General features: G+C 41.2%; 2 protein-coding genes across 3 annotated transcripts in view; both read right to left on the bottom strand.

The window, feature by feature from the left end:
• Window positions 1–8,579, bottom strand: part of eif4g1b (eukaryotic translation initiation factor 4 gamma, 1b) — a 45,467-nt gene extending 36,888 nt beyond the window's left edge. For both annotated transcript variants that reach the window (XM_078246781.1, XM_078246782.1), the window contains exons 1-4: window positions 8,530–8,579; window positions 4,321–4,373; window positions 3,911–4,032; window positions 34–120 (exon numbers count right to left, since the gene is read on the bottom strand). In XM_078246781.1, coding sequence (XP_078102907.1) covers window positions 34–120; window positions 3,911–3,985 — 162 coding nt within the window. In that variant the 5' untranslated portion in view covers window positions 3,986–4,032; window positions 4,321–4,373; window positions 8,530–8,579. The remainder of the gene's footprint in view (window positions 1–33; window positions 121–3,910; window positions 4,033–4,320; window positions 4,374–8,529) is intronic.
• Window positions 8,580–10,083: 1,504 nt separating this feature from the next.
• Window positions 10,084–23,138, bottom strand: psmd2 (proteasome 26S subunit ubiquitin receptor, non-ATPase 2). The gene is made up of 21 exons (XM_078246780.1): window positions 22,964–23,138; window positions 21,069–21,125; window positions 20,794–20,958; window positions 20,136–20,257; window positions 19,271–19,495; window positions 18,975–19,133; window positions 18,554–18,698; window positions 17,715–17,775; window positions 17,339–17,485; window positions 17,132–17,238; window positions 15,618–15,745; window positions 15,293–15,380; window positions 15,042–15,204; window positions 13,678–13,779; window positions 13,325–13,476; window positions 13,113–13,196; window positions 12,467–12,635; window positions 11,840–11,934; window positions 11,612–11,738; window positions 11,339–11,457; window positions 10,084–10,853 (listed from the first exon to the last, which is right to left on the bottom strand). Exons 1-21 carry the CDS (start codon window positions 23,084–23,086, stop codon window positions 10,671–10,673), a joined length of 2,721 nt encoding a protein of 906 aa, XP_078102906.1. The 5' UTR covers window positions 23,087–23,138; the 3' UTR covers window positions 10,084–10,670.
• Window positions 23,139–23,589: the final 451 nt, after the last annotated feature.

The following is a 23,589-nucleotide window of genomic DNA, read 5'->3' as shown; positions in this document are numbered from 1 at the left end:
GTAGTGGGTAAGGTGAGCAGTGGTCAGGCCTACCTGTCGGGGCTGTGGTGTTGGGTTCATTTGTGGAGGTGGTGGGGAGGCAAACACAACAGAAGGGGGTTGCCCAGGGGGGAATGGGGGCTGCAAGAGACAGGAAGTGATATCAACAGCAGAAAAGTGGGACGCAAGAGAAATAGAGAGGGAGGCAGAGTAGTAGTAAACGGTCAACAAGTGCACAGATACACAGGCCGATATTTGTGGTCACATTATTCTGCTCTTTCACAATATCAGCATCCTTTCTGCTTCTCCAAACTGGGGGCATGCCGACCGGCATCTATTGTAGGTAATAGACTGTCTATGGATAATACAACCCCACTTCAAAATATCCAAACTATCCCTTAAACTAAGAGAAGAAAAGACCATGTGGAGTTGTTGTAGGCCTGATAACAATGAAGATGTTGCAAGCTACAATGGCAGTAGACAATGTGATGGCAATGCTGTAGCAGTCATAAACATGGCAGTAATTATTTCTGATACTATCATTTAGGGCTGGGCAATATATCGATATCATGATATGAGACTAGATATCGTCTTAGATTTTGGATATCGTAATATGTCATAAGTGTTGTCTTTTACTGGTTTTAAAGGCTGCATTACAGTAAAGTGATGTACTTTTCTGAACTTACCAGACTGTTCTAGCTGTTCTATTATTTGCATTTTCCCCACTTAGACATTATGTCCACATTACTGATGTTATTTATCTAAAATCTAAGTGTGAAGATATTTTGTTAAAGCACCAATTGTCAACCCTAGAATATCGCCGCAATATCGATATCGAGGTATTTGGTCACGAATATTGTGATATCTGATTTTCTCCCTATTGCCCAGCCCTACTATCACTAATCACTACGGAGTACAACGACTGTGTTGTGAGACTTTCTGCTGCATGGTTGAGTTTGGTCCTATGCTGCATGGTTTTAATGGACCCCCCTCATCTAAGGGCTGTCCCCCCCCCTAGAAATATCATTAAAACAATGCTGTGTATTGTAAATAACATAATGATGTATACTTAAAATATCTGTGTAAATAGTAAAACAATACAAACCCCAAAAAATGCTTTTTAAGTTTAGAAACATTTTGAGTCCCCCCTCCCTTACCTCACAGTGGTTTGGTCCACTGCATGCTGTACCTTAGGATCTGCACTAGACTCACAGTCACATCAGGTAGTGACAGGAATGTATTAGTAAGCAGGCGGTTCAAGGCTATTTTATTCACATTAAACATCGGATGAAGTTGTTCTTTTCTCAAATAGAAATTATGCTGAGTAATTAATGAATTAGTCATGACAAAAAAGTTCGCTATGTTAGTGTAATGTAAAGTAACGTTATTTAGCTTATTTAATAGCTTGTTGGATAGAAATGCACCCACTACAACTAACGTTACCACGGCGATAAGCCTAACGTTATGTGTGTGAACTGATATTAGGGTTAATATTGAAGATCTAGAGTTGTGTTTTGCTGAATATGAAGTTAAGTGGCTGATCAGTTAAAAATATATCCTCTGTCCCAGACGAAACCTAATATTTATGTGGAGGACGCAAGATCATTTTATAATTATAATATGACCGCGTGGTGAACCTATGAAACTAACTCATATTTAGACATCTGACGTTAAAGATTTGTGTTGTTGTTGCCCAGATAAAATGACAGAGAAAAGAAAACCAGACATAAGATCCTTTTTCAGTAGGCCTACACCAAAACGCCAAGTACAATAATCTTCATATCAAGACAATTTGGTAACATCTTTATGGATGCTTATGAAAATACTAACGTCACTATGTCACAGGCAAAGGAGACAGAAAGAACTGAGGAACAGGGAGACCAGGGACAGTCAGGTGTAGAGTCTCAGGTAAGTGTGTTGAGCTTAGTTCATATTTTTGGAGGTGTGTGGCTGTCAGGGTTAGCAGATGAGCTTCACCAGTGGCTCACTAATTTACATTATGATCAGCTAATTTAACAAGTGTACAGTAGTATTGTATTTCTTTTATATAGGGACACTTTTTCAAAGTAAGTCATTATGTTTTAAGGTATTTTTGTGGCTTGATTCTAAACAACTTAAAAATAAATACATGGTTTTATAGAAGAATATTTTGGTCAATTTAGTCAGCTATTTCATTGAATCAAGAGAAACACTGAAAAGAAGGATAATGGTACTCCATGCTACACTAATGATAGTATTTAGGCTTTCCTGTGTGTCCTCTTCTACGAGTATAATTGTGGCTGTATTTGCTCTTCAGAAATGTTATGTTTATTGTCCCCCCCCCCCTACTGTTAGATCAGATTTACGACTGAGGCCTGTCTGCCCCGGTTGACAGCCGTCCCTCCCCGCAGAGCGAGAAGGCGCAGCAGGCATTAAATCCACAGCCCTGAGAAGCAGTGAGGGGTGCTGTAGGCTCACAGACTGACACTGTCACCCCTAACATTTCCAAGCCTACCTAAATCCAGTCGCGGTGCACCACCACGGAGGAAATGTGGTGAGACAAGGGGATCCTCCCACCCTGAGTGGCCGTCCCTGACCTGCCGATAGGGCTGGCTGGGACGGTATGGATTTTTTCTTACCGCGGTTGAAAAGCAAGAAATTCCCGCGGTATACCGCAACCCCCTTACGAGAGTAGCGTAACTTAGAGCGAGAATGGCAGGGTGCCTTAAGTGGGTGACGTCAGTGACCGTGTGGTCGCGCAAGGAGAGCGAGCGGTAACGGAGAGCAGCGTATGAGTGCCGCTGTGAGGAAAAGAGAGAGGAAAAAAAGAGTTGATGTAAAGTGAGTTAAAAGTGAACATGAAAACAACAAGCTAGAGCTTCTCAAGACACGGTGGCTTTATCTATTGTCAGTACTGCCGGTAAAGTGAATGGCGTTACCCCCGAAAAAACATCGGCTTAAACCTTACAACATGTTGCAGCCGTCTAGCAGCTGAGCGGACAGAGAGCCGAGAGGGCAACGTTGGCAGTTCACCAATTTATTCAGTTCACCAATATAAGCCGCTCTGTTTTAGGCTACAAAACGTGCATGCAGGCTGAAATTCAACCGTGCCGTTTTATTGCAATAAAGCTATAAACAGAAGGAAAGTCCACTAGCTGCTAGGCTAATGTGCAATGGTAAACACTTCAGCTGTAAAGTTAATGTGTCTACCTCAGCTGAGAAATGTCTTTGCCTTTCCTACAGTAGGAAAGGCAACGACATTTCTCCGATACAAGACATTAAACAGGTACTCTCGCATATCCTAATAGTCAACACGAATGGAATGTTATATGTGTCATGGAACACTGCGCTCCCCAACTCGCGAAAGGTCGGATTTGCTCCATCTTTTGATGATAAGTTTTGTTTAGAAAACCTTGAATCCATGTAAGACACAATGTCATCAGACACAATCCATGTCATTAGAATCAATGAATCCATGTCATTAGACACAACGTGCACACATGTGCAGGCCAATGTTTTTTTTTGCGGTGATGACGGTGACGAGCTCAGACCCGCGGTAGGCGTCACATGACCGCAGTAATGCGGTAACCGTCCCAGCCCTACCTGCCGAGTTAAATCCCACGGGCAGACAGCATGGACTGCCACCCCGAGAAGTGTAAACAGATTTTCGGTTCATTATGAACTATGGCGGGCCGCATTTGAATATGTTAACATTGTCGAAATCATCACTGAAACTTATGCAAATGAGTTTTCTGATTGCCAGATAGTATGAAAAAAGAAAGAAATGAGTAGTCAAATCTTTGTATTGAACAGCCAAATCCGATAAAAAATAAATTAAAAAAAATCGGATTTCTGCACAGCCCTAACACAAACACTGTCACGACAGCCCTTTTTCTTTGAGAAACAAAGTGGGATGAAGCAAAACAGGAAGTTAAGTAGCAGGGTTCCTTACCTGTGAAAGGCCAGGGGAGGGGGCAGGATGGGGGGTGGAGGGGGGTCCTGTTATGGGCTGTGGTGCTTTATTCATTTCATGGAGTTCTGCATGGGGAGGCGGATGTGGACCTGTGCACAAAACTGACGGAGGAGAGAACAGGGGTTAAATGGATCTAAGCTGAATTGTCACATTCAGTATCACACAAGTGAGGCCCAATGGCCGACAATGTAATACAATGTGTAGCAGAAATGATAAGAGTGGAATGTGGTACATTTTGTTTTTAGAGAATGTTTAAAGGTTTACTTGAATGGGTCTTTATAAAATGAAATTAGTGTGTGTAGAGTTTAAGTTAAATTCAGATTTAACTGGAAAATTCCACCCAAAGTTGGCATTACTTGTTAATAGTCACAGCTCATGTGTATACTTACATTTATGAATCGTTTTAGGTCCTAAGTGTAGTTACACTAAGGAAAGTTTTTTCCTAAAAGACAGACAGTAAGATAAACCTTGTTAACATGTGCATATTGGCTAATAGCACATTCCAAATACTTTACAGCATCCACAATAACCTAATCTTTTTCAACCAAAGAAGTTACTATGTACCAAACAGACAACAGCGTAAAGGCTGACACAACATTGAGAAGAGCATATAACAGATAGTTGAGGGGTTTCATGATACGTATAAGTATAGTATAGTAAGTATAGTATATACCTAAAGTGGAGACCATTACATCAACACAGTTTATAGAATTGTGCAAATTTGAATTATATTGTAGGTTTGCAGCAGGTTTATAAACGTGCAATGTTACAAGTTTATAATAGTGATTAAGAAACTGTGTTTGGCACAATGTTGGGCATGTCCAGTTGATTATAAGATCAATTTAATCAGGCCACTACTGGCACTGATACCAATCCAATGTATTGGATCAATTCAAGAAACAAAGCCTACATATAGTTCAGTGTTTGTCAGAATGAAACTAAAACTATGCAGACAATTTTTTCATGATGATGATGACTAGTGTGATCATCTTCACGTTATATGGTCCTTGCAGTGGTGACAGACTTGGTATTTATAGCCGAAGCCTACATTATCCATCACCGAGACACACATTCACCCATTTTCCCTGATACACACACTCGCTCCTACACACACAGCAAGCAGCAGTGTAAAAAGCCTGAGTCATGATGAGTCTGGGTGGTTTTTTTTTTTTTTCAAAGAAGAGGAAATCACGCTGCAGAAGTGGTTGTAATCACCATGGTTACAATGACTATGTCAACACACAAACCGAAGAAGACAAAAAGATGATGGATTTGAACTTGGCGAGGGTTTTCATATAGCCAGATGAAATCCCAGCCTAAGAAAAACACTGACTGACGGACATGGATGGTAAGCTCATCCCCAAAAAATAGAGCCTTGGAGCCTGGAGAATGCCAGAAATATAAGGGTTAGGAATGAGTACACTGTAATGGGGTGTCAGGCAACATTTTAAAGGCTCATCCACAGACAGAAAGATTGTCAGAATGAGCAGGGCTAGCTGGGCGATGAAGTGCTGAGTAAACAATCTCAGAGCTAAAAGAGGGTCTCAGACGAACAACCTACACTGTCTCACAAATTAAAACCCTTAAGGTGTTTGGGGGAATGCTTTAACTTTAACTACTGGGCCAGTGAGGCACACTGTCAACACGACAATGGTTAGTCTGCATAATTAATCCAAATGAGTAACCAATACAAATTGTGAAAACAGTGTGCCAGCACTACAGAACTAGCAAAGAGGGCCCCCATTTCTGCAGGAATCTGTGTTTTACGGGAGTGTGAGCTAATGCAAGGCACCTACACCTTATTCCACCCGCTAAATCACACACACAGTCTAGTCAATCGAGCTGGTCTGATTTGCAGCACTGTGGAGATCCAGCCACCAGCAACGCTGCTGGTGAAACATGCTCCTTCAACTGTTGCATAAGCCTCTGCATGCACTCCCCTGACCTGCTAAGGAGGAAAGGGAGAACATTTGCTTGGGATAAGTTTGCTGAAGAAGTTGGCTGTCATGTCACCTATAGAGTGTAGCCACTGTGAGTTTTCCACTGTCTGCACACACCATGGTCTAGACTCACTGTCTAATTAACTGCTTACTGAAATTGCCTTTTCCCAATACTATGAGAACTGGGCAAACTTTACTGCCTGGTGAATTCAGTGAAAAGAATGCACTTCTGATAGTTTCATTCATTCATTCACTCACTCGGAATAAAGCATGTCTGAGATCATTGCATAATATTGGGGCTGATGAATGATAAACAATGATACATGTTTGTAGACAGACAAAGACTTGGGATAAACCTTTGCCTCGATTAGCTTTATGGTGCCCGTTGCCATGCATAGAAAACTGCAACCATTTTGGACCCACATTCTCGGCTAAGGTCACATGTCTGCAGTCCTCAACATCAGCCTCATGCCTGCCGCAGCAAGCAGGGTGAAGTGATCGACAACCAGGTTAAACATCGTCGTCCTCTAAACCAACACTTTGACACAGTGTCAGAAGACAACTGCGACGCTCACACCAAGCTAACTATTCATTGGGAAAACGCCGGTGTTTCGTCTGCTAAAGCTGTGGGACACCTTTGCTATGCCACAGGGGCGTGTCTGCCTGTCTACTCACACATACACACAACGGACGACAAGGCAGTTCTTTGCATGGGGTTGTAATAAACACGCACCTCTCAAACGCTCGGTCATGCCAAAACGCATACAACTATGGTTGCGTAGACGTGCTGCTGTATGTTGTGCTGTTAGCCATGATGCTAACTTTCCTAGGCCCAATCTGGATTTACCACGTGGTTTCTCCTGCTATTGGCGCGATGCACACCCCAGCTGCCGGCTTCATGCCAGCCACGCCTCAGCCGATATCGGTTATGACAACTGCTACCTACCATAATAATGTAAATCATAAACCATACCATACTAAACAAACGCCGTTTTATTAAAGAGTCAACAATGAAGACAGACCGGACGGCGGGCGTGTCAATGAATGGGAATACTATCCTAGATATTTGTCAAGCTAAGGAGGTGGCTACCGGTTAGTAGCTTGTAACTTCCAGCAATAGCGGTGTCGTGACAATCGGTAACGTTACTGTAACTAGCCACTATCCAGAATGAGTCAGACGCCTCTGCTTCATCTCGCCCAGTTTAACATCACCGCCGGGACAGCCTTCGTTTACATAGATGCATTACAGGGGATGCTGATCGGAAATCCCACATTTACCAAGTTCCCATGTAGCATAACTTCTATTACAGCGGCTAACCTGAAGGCACAGCGAACCTGTCAACAAACTCACCAAGGCCCTAATGAATGTGTCACACATTCTGCAAGGTTCAAAACAACTATCCTGTCAAATCAGTCTACAACCCTCTTTAACTTGAACTCGACCAACAGCGTTTTATAATTCCTTTATTCATGTATATATACTGTGAACTTTTGCACATCCAGATTAATATTGTACACACCCTGCACAAAACCGGTCAGCCAACAGTTATAATGTACATATTTGGTGTAGTGTCTCTTACATATTTTTATTGTAATATTTTCTAAATGTATGTTCTTAGCTGTTGCAGTACTTTGCTCTATTGTTTATTCTATTATCATGTTTATGTATGCACCAAACACACCAAGGGAAATCCCATGCAAGTGAAAACATATTTATATAATAAATCTCAGTCTGATTATGATTAACGTTATGCATGTTAGAACTGTCACTATTAATATTCGACAATACATAAATGTTTTTATTGTCTGAGAACGAGAGGAGTAACGTTTGTTTGACTTATAAACAGAAACCAAGCTACATGAACAGGCACAACCAGATATTTTAACCAACTGTAATACTTTACCGCTAGACAGAAATGGTTTCAGATTGCTGGCATCAACGTTGCATCGTCATCATATGGTTTCAGGTATCAAGTTATCAGTGTGCATGTTATTTACAATCACAACTGTCAGACATATCTTTATATGCAACCAGTCTGGCAAATTTGAGTAACGTTACACAACCCCCATCCCTTTCTGCTAGGAGGCTGGTACCAGGGCAAAACACGGCTTCGACACAAATAGAGTGATTTAACCTACTGCTACCTATAAAGCCAATGTCTAGCTAGCTAGCTAGCCAAATGTTGGATAGCTAGCAGCAGAAATTACGTTGACCGGCGAAAACAACAACATTGTGATGCGACAGTCTATGTGTCGCTTATCAAATATAATATATTACCTTACTGTCTATGTATATTACACACACAATGTAAACTATTTCTTAACTTCCCACGAGTACGGACTCATCTTGGCTGTCTATCGTAGTGTTAGCTTGCTAGCTGGATTAACGTTAGCTAAAGTGAAGAAAGAACACCCACGTCGCATTAGCATTGAATGCTAGAAACCAACTAGCTAGCTAGCTAATCCCTGAAAACACAGTAGGAACACCAGTCAGCAGAAACCACTGAAGAAAGTCAACACAGCTAGGTAAATTTCCACACTAAAAGGCAAAACGTAGATTTGACTGTCCTTTCATAGTCTCTATAAAATAGCGACTTGACACCTATCTGAAAATTAGAGCATTTTAATAATCAATTTAGTTCAGGACTGTGGCGTTACCTTTCTCTCCTTGAGTCCGCAGAGCCGGACGGACGGAAAACCTTTCCGGAAGCCGGTAGCTAGGTAATTCCGGCAAAATCCCATCACGTGAAACTTTCCCAGTAGGAAATTACATATATGGAAACCTAATTCCGTTAAATTAAGTCATTATTATTAGTTAGTATCTTGAAATAATGACGATTTAGTATCTCGAAATAATGAGTTAGCTGCTAGTATCTCAAAATAATGAGCTAGTATCTAAAAAGAAAATGACTTAGCATCTCAAAATAATGTCTTTGTATCTTAAAATAATGAGTTAGTATTTCAAAAATAATGAATTAGAATCTCAATATGAGAAATTATCTCAAAATAATGACTTTATATATTTTGGGAAAACTGCATTATTTTGAGATACTAACTCATTTTTTTATTAGGAAAATTCTACATTCACAAGACGAAAAGGGAAGAAAAATAAACTTTCCCAGTAATCATGTTCTCAGCTATAAAGATTTTCATATCTTTTGGCGCCCGTGTTATCTTTATTGTGTTTGCATGTGAATAACCTGCTTCGAGGCGTTTTAATATTTTAATAGTACCCATAAGACATTAACCTTTTTTCTTAAAATAGAGTCAAATTCCATTTTTTTCCACAGATAAAACTAAGAAGTGTTTAATTTCACTTAAATGACCTCTACACATTTGCACAACATGCATTAGAAGGACTATTGTTAAATAATAATTAGGTTATAAATAGGTTCCATTATTATAAGCTAAATAATTGCTCTGCAAAGAGCAGTTAGAGAATTGATTTTAAAATATTTTTATTGGATAAATCTGGACTAAAGCAAAAACACTTCTCAGGCATTGTTCATGGGACAAGTCTGTAAATGAAATGTTAGCACAGCCAGTGCAGGATATCAGGATATATGATTTAAATTGCCTCATAAAACAACCATGCAATTGTGTCAACAATACATCTTCAAAAACAAAACCCTTATTGAGATTTTGCAAATGTCTTTCAGGGTAAACTGAACTCAGTGACATGAAAGACCAAGGATACTGTGTGTATTGTCATACACTTGAAAGCAGGCCCAGAAGAGGGATGCAGAGGTCAAAGTGTTATACCTGCTGCTTAGAGGTTTAGAAAGAGAAACACATATTTACCTTATAAAGCCTAATTACAGTTGTTTGAGTATTCAAATCCAATGGAAGTTAGTGGTTACCGTCTTACTTTTTTTTTAGTAACTTATTTCAACAGGTATGTAGTAGAAATCACAGAAACACAAAGCTATCACTTTTGTTCCTTATAGGTGACATTGATATAAATCTGCAATTCTAAACCACTGCTGCAATTACTTTCCTCTATAAATAGGTGTTTATATTTATATGTAGAATATGTATACATGTGTAGTAAATACAACTTTTCATAGCCCTAGGTGGGGCCGATATTGACTAAACGGCTTCTCCTTGTGTAGAACCTGCAGGCTGCTTAACTTGAATGACAGCATTGCATGTTTAAGTAAATTATAAAAAGCCAGGTGTGACATACTTTTCACCTAATTCAACACACAACCATCACATTTCCAACATGTGGATCTCAGTTTTATTTTTGATTCAACCTTTTACAGTACTGTAACAAAACCAAAAAGAATAAAAATAAAAACAGAAGCAAAACGTACATACCTCTTAAATGCTCTAATTACAAAAGATGACTGAGGATGTAAGTTGTGGGGAAAAGAAAAACATTTGAAGCACTGATGTGTACTGAGCAGCGGTTATTCATTAACTGATGACATACGGGAGAGTGGTGAACAGTTCCCACTTTGAACTGGCCCTGGGTCAGTCAAACAGTTGTTTCAGTACACATGGGAGAGATGGAACAAAATTAGGGCAATGAGGAAACCATCAATGTAGAGTGGATGAGGTCCCAGTTTCACCCCTCCCCCTGTGTCATCCCAGTCCAATTAACCAGACCCCAACCATCCATTTTTTATGACTGCTGGAGCTGGGCCACAGACAACAGTGAGAAGACACAGCAAGGAAGAAGGATATACCTGCCTTGCTCTTTTCAGCCATGCAGTAAACAACTAAATATAACAACTGACAAGAGCCATGGAGGGCTACCCTTACAATCAGAGGGAGAGGCCAGTGAGAATGAGGGTCTAGGTTTCATAGTTGGGGTTCTTGCGGAGGATAACAAAGCCCTCCAGAATGGGGGTGACAGGTAGGTACTCCTCTGTTGCCAGCTCAGCCCTCTCTCCGTGAGCCAGCAACACTGGTGTGGTGTGGGTCTGGAAACCTGTGATGGCCTTTGGCTTGCCTGCCTGGCCCACGACATCCACAGCCTGTAGACAAATCACACAAAGATCAACAATCATGTTAAACAGCCTTTTCTCCTTACACCTTCTGACCAGAAGTCTTGGATTTTGGTTGCTGATAAAACTTCTCCATAATTTCTAAATAAAATATTTATTTTGGCTGAAGAGGTCTAGCGTTGGATGTTGTCTCCACTCCAACATCCTCACTTAGAAGAATAGTTCTACATTTTGGGAAATACGCTTATTCAGTGTCCTCTGGCGAATTACATAAGACTGATACGCTTATTTATCTGTTAAATATGAAGCTACAGCCAGGAGAATGTTAGCCAACTGGCTGCTGGCTCCAGCTTCACATTTAATGGCCAGACTTGAGACTGGCATCGCTATTCTCATCTCATTCTTAGCAAGATAGAAAATAAGCATATGTCCCAAAATGTCAAACTAAGTCAATAAAGTTTGAATGGCAACATTTCTACAAAAGTCTGTCCAATACTAATTTTCCTAGGCTTCACCTGTCCAACTCTGACAGACACAGGCAGTGGTCGTAGCTCCTCATCGAAGGTGACCAGCATACGTGGCTGCATGGCAGCGACCAGGCCGTAGAGAATGTAGTGAGATTTCCCCAGGATTACTGTAATGCACACAGTGAACACCAAGGGGAACGTTAACACAGGGGAATCACTGATGGGATACAACCTTCAAATTCTAAAACAGAAATGGACAATGATAAGCATGTGTGGAAGCAGAACGTTGAGGCAAAAGCAGCAGGAGGAGAATACACTAACTGTTCTTGACGTCAAGGAAGGAAACCAGCACGGTGAGCAGTCCAGCCACGGCAACCTGACTCATCAGCTGCCTGTCGCTATGGTAGGGACAGAGTGTCAGTGTGCCTTTGCCCAGGTGAGTCAGACCCTGTGGAGGCACAAACAGCAGTCAATAGTCACTTGTACAAACATGCGTTCCGCAAAGAACACTTGTGTCTGGTACAGAGTGCCTTTCGTGTTACCACCCACCTGAGCCAGTCGGACCATGAAGAGATTGTTAGGGTCTTTGGCGTGATACTGTGCCAGCTGCCGTAGCATGGCAGCCAGACGGGCGTTATTTGTGCCTGAGTAAATGGAAAAAATGAAGAGCCTGTTAAATATGTTGAGGAAGTCAACACTACAGGCACTCTAAGAAGCGGCGGCATTGTGCCTTATCCAAAATGACAATAGACCTTCAAGTATTCAATGCATTATGTTCAATATGTCTAGTGCAAGCCAGTGGGATCTGTAACAGCATCTTATTGTTTGTACTCAAAATACTTTTTTTACCCACTTTGACTTTAAGGTTTTTGGTGAGTGGGTGCTTATTTGTTATTAAATAGTATAAGCTTAATTTATTGTGTTTAATTTGATATTTAAAATTTTCCCATCACATTTCTTAGTTTTGTCAATTTTATTCAATACAGCAAAACACATATATGCAAGTCATGATACTAATATTGGTACCGTTACTATTACATTAGCCATTTTTTCCTGGTTAAAAATAGGCTACTGTGCGTCAAAGCCCTAAAGACAAAAATTACAGGCGTTTAGTATTGTCGCAGCCGTTAACATACAGTTAACATTATTCTATGTAATGCCTATAACCCGACTTACCGCTGCCCACCATGCCCATGGCGAAGATGGAGTTGTGGGACACCTCGGGGTCGGCATCGTGGGAAAACTTGCTGAGGGTGTCCAAGATGTTCAAACGAGGGTTGGACACAGAAATGAGAGCCAGGGCGAGGGGCACCGCTCGCCTCAGGGTGGGCTCACCATACCGCAGCTGATGATATGAATGCAGAGACAATACTACAGAGTAAGGAACAAATATTTGGCTTTAATTATTTTAATTGCCTACTTTGCATCATACATAGTTGACACATGACAAAAAGGAAGTCTTCATGCAATGATCTTAGTCTGATTCAGTTAGGACATCAGGAGAAGTTAGAACAGAGTAAAAAATGACAGACCATAACAGAGTATAGAGAGAAGAGAAAATATATGGACCAGGATCAAAAGTGCTGATGCTGTAATGGGGATCAAAAGAATGGGAAAAGAGCAGCAGATGGTGAAGTCTGAAAATATGAGAGTACAGTTAAGTCAAGACAACCAGATGAAAAGGTCTCTTTTTAAAAACACACAGCGGACAAAAAGAATAAGAAATGAGAGGTGGTGAGATGGGGGAACAATAATGTATTCACTTAAGGTAAAAGGAAAATAAAATAAGAATAGAAAATCAACAGTGAGCAGTGCTACTGACCAGATGTCCAAATGTTCGCAGTGCCATTTCAGACCCAATCTCCTCCCCCATGGCAATCAGGGCAATACCAAGAACAGCTACACCCTGAGAGGAAAACAAACAGTTCAAACAAGAACTCACAATCATCCATAACATAGCTAGTAAGAACTACTAAATAGAGATTTGGCAAAACATTGATGACTGAGGATAATCAGTAATAAGTTAGTCCTTACCTGGTGGGAGCCCATGTCAGCAGCAGTCTCCTTCTTGTCTTTGTCCTTCTTATCCTTCTTGTCCTTGTCCTCCTCTTTTTCCTTCTCCTTGGCTTCGTAGTGCTCACTGCAGATATGGAGAAGCTGCTGCACCTTCAGCACATTACCAGAACCTGAGATGGATGCAGATTATACAACGAGTTATGAAGATTTCATGACGATTAAAATCTGCAGACATTGCACTATATGTAGATCCACATATGGTTGGTTTATACAGAAGTGAATGAACGCAAAGATTGAGCGATGGATACCTGCATGAGTGCAAACAACAAAACAGCTTTGGACTGGCTGGAACCCAGGACTATGAGACTGACCTGCATATGCACAGATATCCACTAGTGTGTTGGCAAAGCTGCGGAAAGGTTCAGGTACAACCTGTAGAGCTGCCAGGGTCGTCTCAATCGCCTCTCCTTTACCTATGGAAAGTGAGTAACACAAACGGAATACTTACAGCAGCTATATTAAAAAGGGAAGGGAAGAAAATATACAGTGATAATGGAATTGGCCTTTTTAATAGATCATGGCCTACACAAAGGTTTAGAAGAAGCGGTCACACATCACATATTAATCACTGTTAAAGTCCTTCTTACATTACGCAATAATAAAAGTCATAATTTTTAAGAAGCAAAAAGTTTTGGATACATTTGCGATAATATCATAATCCTACAATGAATCATTGTGAAAACAAAACAGATGGGTTGTTACTTTGGCCAGGTCATCATCAAAAAATCGAATTAGTACATTCATGATTTTGTCCATGTTGATATTAGTTGCTTCATGTACATTTATTAAAAACGTCGCATTGTATAGCTTTTCATATAGCTAGACGTCTAAACTCTGGGACAAGGCCGTTGTGTTTAAATAACTGCCATGCTGATTCCAAACAGACAGCTTTGTCAAGGCAGTTTGGTCTTCAGATAGCTTTTACACAGTGGCCATCGTTAATGACCAAAAAAAAAAAACGGTCGGTCAGTGAAGGCGCAGTCGCAACGGTAGCCGTCGTTGCCGGTAACTTATATGACAGAGTGCACGGACCGAAGCTTTGTGTCTAGCAAGCACTTTCTTACCACTGCTGCCGTACAGTGTCTTCCTTGAACATGCGCTGCAGAAGCAAGCACACGGCTCCCTCAATTTGAGGCACCAAGTGCTAAACGGCTTCCCGTCTCCACCCTTTTCCTCATTGTCCTCTATTCATGCCCAGCGCCATTTGTTTTTAACTCCTTTCTCAACTAAAGCTGTATCTAGATGCTCCAAGTTTGACAAACTTTGCATCCATATTTTTCCATCCATATCGCTTTTCGGCAAAGACCCGCCCTACTTTGCATCCGTTTGGCTAGAACTCGTTACATTGGTAGGTGGAAGTTCGATGATTGGTTAAATCCAGCGCATCAAAACAAATCCCATGTGGACTTTTAAATTTATTTATTTTTCTAAAATAGTCAAACGCCAGAAATCGGGCACCAGGCCTGAGTACTTCAGGTGAAATCAAAAGACTCGAAAATAATAATTTCACGGCAGCACGCCAGAGATCCGGCACGGTGCCAGAATACTTTAAGCCCTGCATATTGCTTAGTTTTGTTCTGCTTAGAATGCTTTGCCGCTGCACCTCTGTCACACCGTTTTGAACAATGTCTAATTATTATTGTAGTTAGTCATTCGGAGGCCTGTCCATGCTTACCCAGGTGGTTGAGTCCCAGGCCTAAAGGCAACCAGCGGGCATATGTGTCCTTCAGCTCCAGTTCGCTCTTCTCCATGATGGTCTGGACGATGGTGGAGGTCACATCACCGTTACAAGATCCTACTGCGATCATACCACATGCCAGCGCCGTCACTCCAACCACCTAGAAAACACACACACACACACACGTTGCTAAACTGCTAAACACTCGTGGAGTGAGAAGTTCCCTTACACAAATCACACATCCATACCTCCATGCTGGATTTGGAGTCCCCCATGACAGGGAGAAGCAGAGAAAGGACGTCTTCTCTGTTGGAGCCAGCATAGGCCAGGCCCAGTCTGAAACCAAGAAGACAAGGATCAAGACACACAGCCAAAGAAGAGATTCAAGTGTTAACAGCAGTACAAAAAAAAACACACCAAAGAGATAGGTAGAGGTAAGTAGAGAAAACTTAACAAGCCATAAACAGCACTGTACCCCAAGACCCTGAATACATTTTCCTTGTATAATTTGGAAAATGTCCGTGTACGTATGCTTTAAATGTTTAACTTTCTACATGTGAACATTCTCCTCACCCAAAGATGGCTCCTATCCTCATGATGTTGCTGTTGTGGAGGACATAGTCAGAGAGCAGGGCGAGTGCCGGGTCACATTCATTCCTCACACCCGAGTTGACAATGCCACAGGCCAGGAGGGCACCAGACTGCAGAGAGAGACGACGCAGGTGAAAGAAGAACAAGAAAGACACTTTAAATGCTTGCTTTTCATCGTCCTTCCTCCTGGGGAATAAGCTTAAGAAACATTATAATAGTTAGTAGATAATATATGTTTAGACGGTCAAATTCAAAACTCCGTAAGGAAGCAATCCTGACAGAGTTGCAATCTAGTCAATCCAATGGATTAACTTTAAATCCATTTGTGGTTGTGCCTTTCTTGAACTGATGGCATGAAGAGTATCTCATTAAGAAAGTACCAAGTAGTTAAAGTAAAATAGTTAAATAGTTAAAGATGGGGCAATGACATTAGGGCTGGGACGGTTACCGCATTACAGCGGTCACACGACGCCTACCGCGGGTCTGAGCTCATCACCGCAAAAAAAACATTGGCCTGCACATGTGTGCACGTTGTGTCTAATGACATGGATTTATTGATTCTAATGACATGGATTGTGTCTGATGACATTGTGTCTTACATGGATTCAAGGTTTTCTAAACAAAACTTATCAAAAGATGGAGCAAATCCGACCTTTCGCGAGTTGGAGAGCGCAATGTTCCATGACACACATAACATTCCAGTCGTGTTGACTATTAGGATATGTGAGAGTAGCCTACCTGTGTAATGTCTTGTATCGGAGAAATGTCGTTGCCTTTCCTACTGTGTATTACGGTAGGAAAGGTAGAGACATTTCTCCGTTCTCAGCTGAGGTAGACACATTAACGTTACAGCTGCAGTGTTTACCATTGCACATTTTCCTTCTGTTTATAGCTTTATTGCGATAAAACGGCACGGTTGAATTTCAGCCTGCATGCACGTTTCATAGCCTAAAACAGAGCGGCTTATATTGGTAGAGTTAGTGAACTGCAGAGTCACCCTCTCGGCTCTCTGTCCACTCAGCTGCTAGACGGCTGCAACATGTTGTAAGGTTTAAGCCGATGTTTTTTCGGGGGTAACGCCATTCACTTTACCGGCAGTACTGACAATAGATAAAGCCACCGTGTCTTGAGAAGCTCTAGCTTGTTGTTGTTCACTTTTAACTCACTTTACATCAACTCTTTTTTTCCTCACAGCGGCACTCATACGCTGCTCTCAGTTACCGCTCGCTCTCCTTGCGCGACCACACGGGCACTGACGTCACTCACTTAAGGCACCCTGCCATTCTCGCTCTAACTTACGCTACTCTCGTAAGGGGGTTGCGGTATACCGCGGGAATTTCTTGCTTTTCAACCGCGGTAAGAAAAAAATCCATACCATCCCAGCCCTAAATTACATTTGTAATACCTCATCCTGAATAGGCTGTGATATGACCACCAGATCAATATTAGAAAGTAATATAAATAAACTCTATTATAGAAAAGTTTCCGATGTTTACCTTGATGTAGTCCTCAGAGGAATAGAGATATTTGTCTATCTGGGTCAGACCACCATCCACGTCCCACAGCAGGATCATACCAAGGGAGGCTGCAGCACTCAACATACCTGAGGACATTCATGTCATCTTTAGTCACCAAACACTCAAATTAAATGCATTGGAATACAGAAATCACAAATATTTGAGTGGGTGTGCGTTTTCATTTACCGTGGTCCTTATTCTTGTACAGCCATTTGTTGCCGTCGTCCGTGAGCAGCTTGTCCTGTCCAAAGGCTGCGTTGACAAAGCCGTTCACGAAGGAAGAGGCCAAGTTCATACGAGCGGAGTCAACCTGTGAGCCACTGCCTCCAAACCCTGTCACATACGGCACAAAGGTCAAAAAGCCAATCAATGAACAACCAATACACAAAAACCATTGAGTTTATTTGGCACAGTGGCCAGTAAATCACAAATACAGCAGCAACCTTATTTTACTTTATCCCATGCCCTGATCTAGACCGATTTGAAATGAGTTACAGTATGTCGGTCACCAATACCGTACCTAACTGAACACATACAAAAAAACCTGCAGATATGAACTCACTGTTGTTTTCCAGGTGTGTTTTGTAGATGTCATCTGGGACTTTGGGTTCCATGATGTCCAGCTGGGGAGGACAAGATGAGTGTGTTATTAATAAAAAGTGAAATGTGTTGAGTCATCATGATGTTGAGTTTAGGTTCTAATCCTACATTTATGAACCATTATTCAGGATTACTACGATGTGTGACGCGAGCGCATCACAGAAAGCAATATGGTGGCCAGCTGGTAACAAACAATCTTGTATTACAGTGAAACAATAAGCTAAAAATATATGTCTATAAAAACATTGTAGGCGAGAAATAGGCAACGCAGTAACAAAACCTTGGTTCATATATGATCGGCGCTGCCTAGTTTGACTGTTTCATCCATGTTTTTTAAGGCTTTGTTTTTTGCAATACAGGAACAGTACGGCACCCACTTCCTGTTCACAAACTCTCGTATTATTGCCAAACAGCGCACTAAAATATGTTTCTGAAAACATTTTAGGGGAGAAATAGGCAATACAGTAACATAATCTTGGTTTATATTTGATCGGCACTGTCTAGTTTAACGGTTTATTCCAAGTTTGTCTGTATGCGGAAGTGCAATCTGTATTTGGAGCAACAGCCCTCGAGCCAGCGGATGACGCAAAATGCGTTTTTTGAGTAGCGAGATGTGCACAAAGATCTAGGCGCTGGCAAGATGAAGGGAAGTTTCCCATACTTGACACAAACTACCAACACTGTTATGATACAAAGCTGGTTAAAAACTGTCAAAGTATCCTTAGAAGTTTAGCCTCCCTTGTCCCGTTTTTCTCTATCTCAAATTACATTTAGTTTGCCTTCCCGCCTCCTTTGTCTTACCTCTCTGGCCAGGGCCAGGAAGTTGCTGTTGAGCTGCACGTTGGACATGATTTCTGTCAAGTCCTCGTAGTCTTCTACGTCCTCATTGAGCTCCAGGAACATGCCATGGCGACCCAGCATGAAGGCCATCTGCTTCTGGATAACTCTGCATGGTAAATAGGAGGTTGTTTTTTATACACCACCCACTATGACACAGTGGGCTTTACATTACAAGGAGAGCACATATGGGAAGGGTCAACCTAACTATAACAAAAATAGTACAGGAACAGTACAGGGTCAAACACAAAAGACACATTTTAAGAATTTGGAATTGATCCTTTACACATTGCTGTGCTCATCCACCTTGATGGGTTAATACGTTTTCATCATTACCATGCCCATCTTTTAGTGCTCTAGGAATAGTGCTTTGTATGGTGCTTACATGTCTTTGCAGGATGTGAAGATGTTTTCTACTAGCTCCACATCGTTGAGCATCAGGGCCAGGCGCAGGGCCTCTGGGTAACGGTTGAACTTCCTGAAGATGTTCAGGGCACATCTCAGCAGCGCTGAGTTTTCTGGCTCAGGAACGTAACTCACACAGCTGGAGGAGGGGTGCAGACAGTTAGGAGATGAAATGGGCATATTTCAAAAGTCAACCAGTCCTATTTTTGAAATGTATACTACATGCTAATGAACAGGGTTTGGGTTTTCGAAGCAAAGTGTGAAACCTGAACATACCTAGTGAGGTACAGGCAGACTTTTCCGTAGGCATTTTCATCGATGTAGTCCTCCAGCATGTCCAGCCTCTCAATCTCCATCAGCAGGTCGCATGCCTCATGTTCAGCGTTGTGGGCCATGTTGTAGGGCACAATCTCTTTCACTAGTTTCAGCAGCGTCTCTTGCTGCGTCTTGTCATTCTCCTCCACCTCCTGCCACTCTTTAGCTACCTCACCAGCCAGGTGCCTGGAAGACAACAGACAGGACGTGTAATGTTTTTGAATGAAGCAGCAGCAGACACAGAAGGTGGTTTCCAAATACATTAAGATTTGCAGTTTTCAATACATCTGCCAAGTTCTTGTATAAATGCTTTCTCCAACATCAGCCATGCACTTCATAATTTCCTTATTCGTAGAGTGATTGTTATCCCATACTCCACACACAATGGGTCTCATGGCAACACTGATAGTCGGTGGAGAAATGGCATCAGTCTCGTTTTCCAAACAATACAATTTGTCATGACATGATTAATAAGAGGCTTAAATAGAGCCTAAGCTCTTCTGTCCCCCTAGTTTTCTCATTAGCTTCTTTCATTTTTCTTTATGAAAGGTGAAACACTGTTTTGTTGTCCATATTCCAAGCTTGATGGGTATTAACTATCATTATGATTGGTAAATTGAATAATTAAAAAAATAATAATAAAAAGGACTGAATAGCAATCAACATCACCCATTTTCCTTGTTTTTCTACTGATTTGACATTGAACCAAACCTCATAAACAACTATCATCGAAGAATCTCAGCATTTCCTCCGTTTACAATGCAGCTTCTCCAATAACCACAAGAGCATTACATGCATTGACTGATGATGCTGAGTCTCGTCTTACCTGACATATTCATGTCCCCAGGAGGCCAGCTCTTCCTGGGAGCCTAGCAGACGGTACTTCAGACACTCCCTCTCGCCGCTCATGGTCATGGCCAGCACTGACACCACATCCGCACAGAAACGCTGCCAACACAAACACCATCTACAGTTTGAACTTAAGGTCTTTAGACAAGACTGCAACGATTAGTCAATGAACCGATATGTGACCGTCAGAACATTAATGGGCAACTATTTTGATCCTCAGTTAATTGTTTAGGTCCAATTCAAACAAGAATGCCAAACATTTGATGGCTTCAGCTTCTCTAATGTGAACATTTTTAGCGTTTCTTAGTCTCACATTGTAATATACTCAGGGGAAATGATAACGTCTATTTTTCCAGTTGTAGTTTTACAGACCAAACAAGTAATCAATAAATTGAGAAAAGAATTTGAATTGATCAAATATGGAATGCCAGAAAAATTTCAGCCATTTATAGCGTCACTTCATATATCTATATTAGCCTTTAAACTATATTTGTTTTAAACTACTTTGGCGTCAGGATTGCCATACATATTCCTGTGCATTCTTTGTGCACCATTTTTCATATGGTGATTCCACTGAAAAGTTGTCCAAAAAAGCATGAATTTATACATTTTCCGGCATCACAGTAGAGCCTTACCTTGTTCTCTCCAGGAGTCATGCCCTCATAGATCTCTTTGAGCTTGCCATAGTGTGGGCGCAGGAATTTGAGGGGCTTGGGTACTGAGGTCATGGAGGTGGTTGAGGAGCGGATTAGTCTGCGCAGCTCTTCCAATGCAGGACGGTACAGCTCTGTGTTCTTCTCCTGCCAATGTGAAGAAAATGTGAGGTTTTTGCCTTGTAAGGGCTTTTACACCCTGACACACAAGAGTCGTTAAAAATAAATAAATAAATAATAATAATAATAATACTTACACTCAATCTCTCCACCATCATCTCCAGGTCCTCTTGTAACTGTTTGTCTTCCTCTGACTGAGAAGTAGTGAAGAGAATAACATCATCTGTTATTAATTTTAATACACAGACTTATTTGCCACTGCTGCCTTTGGCCTCATGTTGGAGAGGGATGGCCTTAGATTTTAGTTGATAATGTAATAGTATATATCCTTGATGTAACACTTCTGGGACTGCTCCGGTGCCACAGGAAATTCCGCCAGATGCATGTATTTTCCATTTCCTTCCGCTTTCTTTGTATTGGAATTCGGTGGATTAATGAGGACTATTTTTGACTGCTCCTTAGATCTCTGGAGGGTAAATTGAGACAGCTAGCTAGACTATCTGTCCAATCTGAGTTTTCTTTCGCACAAGTATTTTGCAGCGGCTCTGTGCGGAGCTTAGCGCTGCCCGTGGCGATTCTGATTGGTTTAAAGAAATGCCATTAAACCAGAGCACGTTTTCCTCCCATCCCCGAATGCTATGTGGAGTAGCCAGACCCTCCTTCAGCGCGGTATGGAGGAGGGTCTGGCAAAGCGAGACTAATAATGTTATAACAGTGATGTGTATTTACTTTATGTTGCCTTCTTGAAACTGTGCATCAATACCTTGCATTGCCAACTACCTGAATAATGCTGTTGCTGCCTAGCAGTATAGCACATTGTAATGTTTTTGAATATTTGCTGTTAAACCCATAGGGACAAATAATGATGAAAAATGAACTTGGTAACATTGTGACCTTGTAGTTGCATGATGTCAGAATGCTACACAATGCATGAACAAGACAGCAACAAATTCCCATGTTTTCACTAAATTTCACATGGCTTTCCACTAACCGGAAGAAAATAATCTGACCAGTGACACTTACCACTGGCTAACTGATAAAGACGACTACAAGCTAATTTTACACTGACAAATCAGCCTGTTGTAAAGTTATTAATAAATAATTTTGTGTTCCAAGGAATCTACCTATTTCCATGAATAAATTCAGAATAATAAACATTGTTTTCCATATGCCTGACATAAAGCTAGATTGTGATTCGTCAATTATAGAGGCTAAGGTTTTCTACTGGCAAGAATAAGAGCCAGTACTAGTAGTCAGTATTGAGCAAACAGGTAGGAGGCCAGTTGTTTATCAAAAGTAAATATTGTTGGGGTTTTGGAAGGGAGTTTTTCTGAATGAAAAGCAACAAGACAAACTATTCAATACTCTACAAACCCCAATGCCTTAAAGACTCTTGATGTAGCGTAAATGGTTTAACGTTAATTGCCTGAACGGCTGAATCCTTTTTTATTTTTTTCTTGATATAGTTTAACGTTAACACTTCACCCCCGTTATATAGCTAGGTCTACATTGTTATTTCTCATTGCACTTGATTAAAATAAAAATAAACCTAACGTTAAAATAACGTTAGGTTGATGCAGATTTAATTAAAATTACGTGGTGTAAGATTTTGTTCGACTTCACGTTAGCTGCTGTGTCATACAGTACATTACCCAATGTTAAACCTGGCTAGTTGAACATGCTAACTAACATTGATGACAGTACAGACGGCAGCGATAACAACTAACGTTAGCAAGCTAATGTTAGCTTACCGGCTGAGTTGGGCTAGGCTAAAGTTAGCTAACTGGTCGAGTTCATCTAGCTATACGACTTTCACGGACCGCGAAATTCTAACAAATCAAAGTAAGGGTGCTTTATATGAGACATTACTGTACAGTTACTGATAACCTCTCAGTTATCTAATAAGTGGCAATGACTTCGGCCTGCTCAACCATGTTGTCAAAGCAGCAGTGACTAAGGCAAAATAATACCTCTGCCTCCTGTTAACGTTAGTTAGCACACATTTGAATGATCAAAACACCCCCAAACTTACCAATTCTTGCTCCTCTTTCTTCTCCTTGTCCTTCCCGGAGGACTGCTGCCCCTTTTCCTTTCCCTTCTCCTTCTCATCGGTCTTTTCGGTCTGCTTATTCTCTTTATTTTTTGCCTCCTCCATAGTTGCGGCTCTATGAACTATCGGCTACCAAACGGAACTGAGGAGGACTGATGTGAGCGGACCGCTTCTTCTTCAGTACAGAGAGTGTGTTGTGATTTCACTTTACCGCCCCTGCTGGTGGAGATTTAAAATCGTTGGATGTGGTTATTTCAAGTCCTGCAAAACACGGGAACTTCGACTAACACCTTCACGTTACATCTATGATTAAAAGAAAATACATTTTCCGTTTTACTTTCAAAACCGTTCAAATACCCCAAGAAAAATGCAATACAGTTGCTATTTACGCATTCCAGTTTTGGGTGATACATTTAGGGCCACATTTTACAACACGTTGTAGTGTCTCATATACACAACACAAATTGTATCGATCGATTTTTAAGCTTTTCAACTGAATACATACTAATTATAGAAATCAACCACGTTCACTTAAAAAACATAAACACATATGATGAGAATGTCCTGCAAGTGGTACATGGAAATACGAATGCTTATCTCCCATGTTT

Source organism: Sander vitreus, chromosome 3 (assembly GCF_031162955.1).
Source record: "Sander vitreus isolate 19-12246 chromosome 3, sanVit1, whole genome shotgun sequence".
Taxonomy (NCBI): domain Eukaryota; kingdom Metazoa; phylum Chordata; class Actinopteri; order Perciformes; family Percidae; genus Sander; species Sander vitreus.
The sequence above is the reverse complement of the archived record's forward strand: the minus strand, read 5'-3'. Positions and strand labels throughout refer to the sequence as shown.